The sequence below is a fragment of the Mirounga leonina genome, unplaced genomic scaffold, assembly GCF_011800145.1.
Source record: "Mirounga leonina isolate KUSES-001 unplaced genomic scaffold, KU_Mleo_1.0 Mir_151, whole genome shotgun sequence".
Classification (NCBI taxonomy): domain Eukaryota; kingdom Metazoa; phylum Chordata; class Mammalia; order Carnivora; family Phocidae; genus Mirounga; species Mirounga leonina.
The window spans coordinates 18510333-18519104 of record NW_023270377.1 but is presented as its reverse complement, the minus strand read 5'-3'; the positions used below and the strand labels follow the sequence as shown (position 1 = coordinate 18519104).

At 38.8% G+C, this 8772-nt stretch overlaps 1 protein-coding gene across 4 annotated transcripts in view; it reads right to left on the bottom strand.

The window, feature by feature from the left end:
- Nucleotides 1-171: 171 nt before the first annotated feature.
- USP37 (ubiquitin specific peptidase 37) overlaps nt 172-8772 on the bottom strand; it is an 87283-nt gene continuing 78682 nt past the window's right edge. For all 4 annotated transcript variants that reach the window (XM_035007134.1, XM_035007132.1, XM_035007136.1 and 1 more), the window contains 4 exons: nt 8465-8580; nt 5970-6039; nt 5380-5518; nt 172-4869 (listed from right to left, as the gene is read on the bottom strand). In XM_035007134.1, coding sequence (XP_034863025.1) covers nt 4782-4869; nt 5380-5518; nt 5970-6039; nt 8465-8580 — 413 coding nt within the window. In that variant the 3' untranslated portion in view covers nt 172-4781. The remainder of the gene's footprint in view (nt 4870-5379; nt 5519-5969; nt 6040-8464; nt 8581-8772) is intronic.

Sequence of the window (8772 nt, the reverse complement as noted above, 5' to 3'; positions counted from 1 at the left end):
GTGCTGCCTCCAGCCATTTGTTGGTTTGCCCTTCCATCTCCTTTAAGCTGTAATGGTGCTGCATTGAAGTCCAAGTCAGAAGGGAACAGAAAGTGATTTCACAACCTCAACAAATGGTTGTTAAGTGTCTGTAAGGATAAGTCCTTTCCAGAAATAACAGTCAAACCATCGCAAGGTTAATAAAGGCTTTAATTTCACACACACAAAAAACTCTATGCATAATTTAAAAAGGAAACAAAAACAAGGAAAAACCGTAAAGGATAGAGGAACAGTTCTGCTAAAACACAGATAAAGTGCCGCTCCATACGAAACAACATAAAGAATCAGAATCAAGTCACTCTGAACACAAAGAAAGAAAATCACCTCACAAATAATGTGGCCAAAGCTGCCAGCAAATCTGGTAGTGGCTCAATTAGGCAAAGTGTAGGACCCTTCCTTCTGTTTTCCTCTCCACAGCATAAGTAAACCACACTGACAACAGGCCAGAGGAATTGGGATGCAAAGACAAGCTCAGAGAGGGAGGGAAACCTGGGGACGAGAGGTGTGTGGTCTCACTCCCCGCATCCCCTCTGTTCTTGAAACAGGCCAGGTCAGCTGATTGCTCGTTTTGGCATTTGACCTACCGAACTTGGGTCTTGATCCAGAACCTCATCCCCTCTATGGTTTCACCAGCGAACATGCCTATACTTTGAACCTCTTAATGTACTTTAGAAAAGTCCAATGTTACTAAAATCAACTGCTTATACTTACACTGGCACACTTTTTATTAAAAACTTCAAAACCTCAGACATGTAGCACACATGGAAAGAAAAATTCGCTGTGTATAAATATGATACAACGGAAAAGACTGCCTGAAGTCTAGTAATCAAAGCCATAAAGGAGCCAGTGACCGTGGTGACGCACAGCTGAATAACGTCACAAAACTCTCAAGGTCTACCGAACCGTAGTTTTCCAATAAAATATCTATGTTTTTCAGATGTTATTAAGACCTACCAAGAGAGACAAAATTAGAATTCTGAAGTACTGCATTCAAAAGACATCAGATGGCAGAAACCCAGTAGTTTTTGTACACACTTAAAGAGAGCATTACTCAGTGGTAAAGCAAGATGGGGAGAAGGAAAAGGACACGCCTGTTTTTTGGGGACACTCATGGGACTTGCATCTGGTACTGGGTTGTTGGTGTTTCTAAAAATCTCCATACATACATATACAAGATCCAAATGTACTTGGGAGATCTAGCTCTGTTTCCCTGATTTAAAACAAAAGACCGCCTATGGGGGCGCAGGGTAGGGGGTGCCAATTAAAGCAAAGAACCAAAAAAAAAAAAAAAAAAGTTTGGATGACTAAGTGCATCCACTGCACTCATTTCAGAGGACAAAGAAGAGTAATATTTTTATTTGTTTTAGTATAAACTCTTTTCAGATCACGAATGAGTTTACAAACTACTTTTTTTCTGTATGGTTCCAAACCTCACCCCCATGCTCTCTCTATACTCATAACACTCAACTATATAGACACTGTCAAAAATCTCTTCAATTTAGATGTTTCCAAATAATTTCCATTATACAACTATATTCGTAGCTGTACACATGTAGAGCTTTGTTTATATAGTAACATAATGGTAACTGCAGTATGGAAAAATAAGTAAATTCATGAATTCACTTGCTGAGGTTTTAATTCTTAAAGTTTCTCTTTTGGAAAAATTCTACACTTGAACAAGAAGAGAAGTAAAGAAATGTATAGTCTACTATTTGCCTCCCAGAGTTAATCAGCTGATTTGTAAGTATCTCTGTATACTTTTAAAAATGTAAACACATTTACATTTGTTACATCTGTTACTGAGCCATTAAGTTAGGCCCGAAATTAAGAGACCATGGCAAGTAAACAAATAGCTTTTGGAATCAAAATGTAAATAGAAGAACAATTCATGGACTTGCTGCTTTTATTCTATCCTGCTGACACAAAACGCATGAGTGTGCACACACTATAAATATATTCCCCGCAAAACAGAGTCTATCTCATAGGCCTAAATTAGAGTCATGGCTACTAAAGGGGCAGCAGCTATCTGGCTATATGCAACTTCCAATTCTCCATAATACTAGGTGGTAAGAATCAGTAAGTTTGAATTTTAGTTTTCCCTTCCCAAAAATTTCAATTAAGATCAGCTGTCTGCAGAACGAAGTGCTGTCAAGTACCAATTCAACGTCATTTAAAGTGATGTAACCACATTTGGTATTATCAGTAGAAAGGTGACTGTGTAGGCTGCCTGGGACTGAAGCACTCTGTCCCCATCTGACTTGTCCCTTCCTGGCCCCAACATACCAAATGCCCCATCCCCCCCAATTCTGAGCAAACTGATCATACTGTGCAAAAAAAAAAAAAATTATATATATATATATTATCTACTTATAATTTTTAAATATATACACCCAGCTCAAAAAAACCCAATAAACCCCTTCAAAGCTAAAATTTCCATCTGTAGTCATGAACCCAAATGAGAAGTGTAGTGAAAGGGGGGATAAGGAGCACAGGGAGGGAGGAAGGCTGACAAGGCCACAAAAATGCACAGCTACCAAGGAAAATTCAAGTCCCAAAGTTGCAAGCATATCAGCAGTAAGATAATTCATCTACCTCAGTAACCTATTTTCAATTAGCAAGTCCAGCCCAAGAGAGGAAGATCCAATCAAAACAGGTTTCTAAGCCACATGTACTTCCAAGCCACACACCCACCCACACACACACAGGCTACAAAAAGCAAGTCAAATGAGGGCACTTCATGGGCAATCAGGCCTATGGCATCATTTCTATTTTTTTTAATGCCCTAATGTATCCCTCACTTCAATACATTTCCAGTCGTTTTAAACAGCACCTCTCGAAGCTCTCAAATGCAAACACGCGGAAGAGAAGTCCTAACTAGCTACAGAATTTGATCACCACTTCACTCATTTTGGAAAAAACCAGTTATTTTCCAGCAAAAGCTACAGTTTTAAAAGTTATTTTCCTCTGCTCTATACTATTCACGCACAACTGACCGGCATACCATTTTGGAATGTTCACTGTGGTAGTGCATAGGTAAATGGTAGGAGGCCGAACTTTTCATCTGTAGTTAACCAACGCGCTGGGGCCATTTACAATTTAAAAACTGAGAATTTTACAACAAGTTACTACGTCAGAACACGTCCAAGTGTGGGGCCTGGTGCTCTCTTAAGGCAATGTTCTAGAAAAGATGTTGCACCTTCTCTGATGATGGACTTTAACATGTTTCCTCCCCTTGAAAAACTGATGTGGTTTTGTCCCTACCTCAGAAGTGAAACAAGAATTCCCTCCTTCCTGATAATAAAAGGAAGTAAAACATGAAAGAAAATATTGAAAGTTTCATTTTGCTACACTTAACTGTGTGAACCTAATGATTCCTGGGCTTATAAAGTTATTCTGTGGATAGAATTCTCCTCTCAAACTCATTCTTTATATGGTTTCACAGGCTGCTTAATATCCAAGCTGGTTATGCCAGCTGAGTGACTAATGTGGCACTTAATGTTGCATTCCCATTTAGCCTCAACTCAAAGCACCTAAAAAGATAAAACATATTATGCACCTTTGTTACTTGTTAGTTCTTGGGATTACCTAAACCAATCTCATTCTAATTCTCACCCTGTTTTAAGGGCAAAGACAGACAACAAATGATTAAATGCTCAAGCTTCATCCTAAGCTCATGTACTTAATTTCCCACTTGCAGTAGGGCTTCTAGTGGTCCAGAGTTTTTAGCTTTAACACGAGAATCCTCATCCTGACCTCTCCATGTATGACAGACAGATGCTAGCATTCTTCCTTATCCCCAGGTGTCCTTGCTGGGGAATCCCAATTGGGATATTATTTTCCTACCTCTTAAAATTTTGGTTGCAATCTATTAGGGTAATGCTTGCTCCATGGAAGGATGATACAGAAGAAAAAGAAAAGATTCTATCTTCACTACCATAATAATATAGATGAATATACTGTGTGAAGAATCTCTTTTAAAGAAAATACGAAGTGTACAATGAATACCAAACGGGGGACCATAACCCATTCCAAAGCACCAACAATCCATTTCTTGGGACTGCATGTAAACAGCAAAAGCATTACAAATCCATGAAGTAATTAAAAAAAAAAAAAAAGCTCCTCACGTCAGGTGGCAGAAATGCCTCTCCCTTGCAAGGAGGACAAACTGTCATTAGTGTAACATGGAGAGCTGGCTTTCCAGTGAACTTTACTAATAAGAAACACATGTGAAAGATTATAGACTTGAGTGAAACTACTCAAGGAACAGAAAAACTAAATGCCAACCAATATGTACATCTTTACACATCTCTCAGGTGAATGGACTCTTTGACACCTTCATTTCTTCTCCAAACTGCTGTGCTATTAATTTTGAACAGGAATACTATGGTGGCTCATCCTAACTCTTTAAGGCTCCATTCATTCCACATACGTGTGTGTGTGTGTGTGTGTGTATGTACATATATATATTATTTACAACACGTATTCCTAAGACAAAAGGAAGTGCCACTCTTGTAGGAGAAAAAGAGGATAATCAGCTACAGATGTGAGACCAAAGTTTCCATAAAACAATTAGCATGGAGCGTTCCACATAATTGCAATTTTCGTCTTTTGGTTTGGCCCTGAGCTGTTTGTTGCTCCCGCATCAAGTAGAATTCCAAATTCTCCTTGGGCAGAGGAAAGGTGAGGTGGGCAGCAGTAGGAGGGAATAAGCAGTGCACACTGCCAACCCAGGAGTTTGTTCCTCACAAGGCCTGACGAGTGGTCTTCCCCACTTCCATGCTAAGTGCCTGAGAATTCTTTTCCGTTTCCAGCAGCTCATCAAAGATCTCCCTTAAAATAAAACAAACAAGAAATAAAACAGGAAATTCAGTGAGCAAAGCCAAAGGACAGATAGAAGATACTGATAAAGCCTGCACAATCCCATTTAGTGCCTAAATTTTATTAAACAAGCAGCTCATTGATTTGATCACTATCTTAACCCCAAGTGCAGATTTCTGAGAACGCTGGGGGGACAATGGCACTGGCTACCCCTGATAACAATGCCATGTGGTTCCCATCCATCCATGTAACTCAAATCTTCTAGCTGATACACCTGGAAGACCAAAAAGGTTTATGATAGGACAGCTTTGTCATCTAACAGTCTTAAGTTCCACACCTCGATACTACCGTGAGATGAGTCATTAACATGGAGTTAAGATATCAAGATATAAGCCCTAAGCAAAGGTAACAAAAAAAAACATTGTCAACCAATAAGTGATGGGGACAATTTGTCCTTACAGGAAAAAAAAAAAGAGTTTGGGAGATGTTTAGCCCACAGCTCCAGACCTGGCAGTTTCTTACTTGTGCATATAAAAGAAGATATAACCACTCCGGTCCCGATCACTCTGCACAGAAGCCTCCTGGATTTTAGATACCTCGAGATCATTGTAAGTAAACCATGCCTGCTTCTTAATGTCGTACACATCACTAATGTAATGACCTAAAATAAATAAAATCTTAAAATTGTAGTTTTTAAAACACAGCACATTTTTCTCAGGTATAGCAAGTTTTGGAGAGAGAGAAACAGCCACCCCATCCACCCTATCCCCAACAATGTTTCTAAAAACCATTCAGAAAACATGTACAGGAATCTAAGGGAGAAACATACTACACCAGGACAACTTTTTGGATAAATATATATATATATATATATATATATATATTTTTTTTTTTTACATACACATATATAGGGGAATTTGGGTCATCTATAAATAAATAAAAAAGTTGCACCTTTAACACAATTCACACTTAGTGTGATCAAAGGAAAGATTTAAAACTTTTTCTTAATGCATTTAACCTATAGCTCATGAAGCTAGGCACAGGGCAAACTAATAGGCAGTAAATGTTGGCTACTTCATTTGTAAAATGCTGAAATCATAATGTCCATTTACCTGAAGAAGAGGTGCTACCAATGTGACTGACAACACTAATGAGCCGATAAGAATGAGGAAGATTTCCTGTCTGGAAAACAGAAATGGGCATGACTTTTAACTCTTCATTTGAATAAAAGCAAAACACTAAATTTAAATTTATTATCAAAGCTAACATGGCTGAGTTTCAGTGTGTGTATAGTCAAACTCAATAAAAAAAAAATCCAGTGGTTGTATTGTTCATACCTTTTGACCCAAGAATTCTACTCCCAGCTAAGAATTTATCCTAGGAAAATCATTCAAAAGGAGAAAAGAGTACATGTATAAAATTATTCACTGTAGCATTATCTATAATAATGGAAAGTTGGAACAATAGGCCTAATAATAGTTGAATGATTAGTGGTATACCAACTCAATGCAATATTATTCAGTGGGTCACCAACATGTAAACTTGTTTTTCAAATCCACATGAATGCACACAATAATTACAGCTCTATAAAAACAGGTATGTTAATGATTAAGTACTGGAAAACAAAACGAACAAAATGAAAACAGCTGCGGTGGTACTGTAGGGATTATGGATAAACTTTTATGTTTTAAATACTTTTTAAAATGCTATTAAAATACTGTTAGTAGGGCGCCTGGGTGGCTCAGTTGGTTTAGAGACTACCTTCGGCTCAGGTCATGATCCTGGAGTCCCGGGATCGAGTCCCAGGTCGGGCTCCCTGCTCAGCAGGGAGTCTGCTTCTCCCTCTGACCCTCCCCCCCTCATGCTCTCTCTCTCTCTCACTCTCTCTCTCTCAAATAAATAAATAAAATCTTCAAAAAAAAAAACTGTTAGTAGAAAAATTGTAAAAACCTGGAAAGTGACATTCATGCACTGCAGGCAGCACTCTAAGATACACATTTTGGGAAGGAATATAGGTATATGTAAACCAGAAACCATTAAAATGTTTCTCAACTTTGAAGCAGTAATTTACTTCTGGGAATTTACTGAAAGAAAAAAATCCTAAACACAGAAAATATTACAATCATCCACCGTTCCTCAATGTATTTTTTAAACATATATATTTTTTAAAGTAATCTCTACACCTAATGTGCGGCTCGAACCTACAACCCTGAGATCAAAAGTTGCACACTCTTAAGGCGCCTGGGTGGCTCAGTCGTTCAGTGTCTGCCTTCGGCTCAGGTCATGATCCCGGGGTCCTGGGATGGAGCCCCACACTGGGCTCCCTGCTCAGCGGGAAGCCTGCTTCTCCCTCTCCCACTCCCCCTGCTTGTGTTCCCTCTCTCACTGTCTCTGTCAAATAAATAAATAAAATATTAAAAAAAAAAAAAAAAAGTTGCACACCCTACCAACTGAGCCAGCCAAGCGCCTCCCAATGTATTCTTTATTACAGTGGAACAACAGAAACATAAATACTCATGGTTAAAAATTAAATAAACAGTATGCTGATTTGAGGCAATATAGTACATACAGCCATTAAAAATAAAATGCTTATAAATAATCTTTAACAAGTAAGCAGAATAAAAACTGTACTTATGACGTTTTAAAAGCACACCTGGAGGTAGGGCTGACAAAATAATATGTAAAAATGCTAACAGTAGTTGTGTTAGGACAGTGGAGTTCTAGGTAATTAAAATTACAAAAAAATTGGAAAACGGAAAAAAAGCAATTAAGAAGGGCAAAAAAAGGTTACAATGTGTTCTAGTTTAATGTCACTGATCTAGTAGTTTTTACTGAGTAACAACCAACTAGTTTTGTTATTTCACTTTAAAGACAATATAGTTTTGGCAAAACTACAGGTGAATTAATATATGACATTGAGAGTCATGTTACTCAGTTACTACCTAATTACTACCTAACATGCACAAGAGGGAGTCAGGATATCTTTCTAATTTTGTTTCATTTTATTTTGAATCTTGTGAATAAGAAATGAGGAGCAGGGTGCCTGGGTGGCTCAGTCGGTTGTGTCCAATTCTTGGTTTTGGCTCAGGTCATGATCTCAGGGTCCTGGGATCAAGCCCTGAGTCAGGCTCTGGATACAGCAAGGAATCTGCTTGGGATTCTCTCTCCCTCTCCCCCTCCCCTCACTCACAGGCTCTTTCTCTCTCTAAAATAAATAAATAAAATCCTTTTCTTTTAAGGTTTCATTTATTTATTTGACAGAGAGAAACACAGCTAGAGAGGGAACACAAGCAGGGGGAGTGGGAGAGGGAGAAGCAGGCTCCCCACGGAGCAGGGAGCCCGATGTGGGGCTCGAATCCAGGACCCTGGGATCATGACCTGAGCCGAAGGCAGACACTTAACGACTGAGCCACCCAGGCGCCCCATAAATAAATAAAATCTTAAGGGAAAAAAAAAGAAGAAATGAGCAAAGGACAAGAGAAAGTGAAGAGCATTGATGGGGATGCTCTGCCACAGGGGATACTGACAGTGGGGCCTTGGAAGAGAAACAGCATGAAGACTGATGCCAGCAGCCTGAGCAGTCCTACTTAGGGAGTAAGCAGCCTACCTCTGCATTTCTTTTTAGTTCCTCCGCCTCCGCTTCTGTGTACTCCATGTCTAAAACATCCTCATTGCCAGAGTCCTCATCGGAACCCAACGAATCCAGAAAAGAGTTGTTAAACTCTGCGGAATATAAAGTGTTGTAAAAGTTCTTAGAATAGACACAAAGTGATATGATTAGAAAGATTAAAAAAACAGCTTGGGGTACATATTTTATCATCCTAAGGAAACCTAAAACATTATTAGGGTTTTATTTTATCCAGCCCACTCTGGAGAATAACAATTCAGGTACCAGGTATCTATAAAAAGAAATGT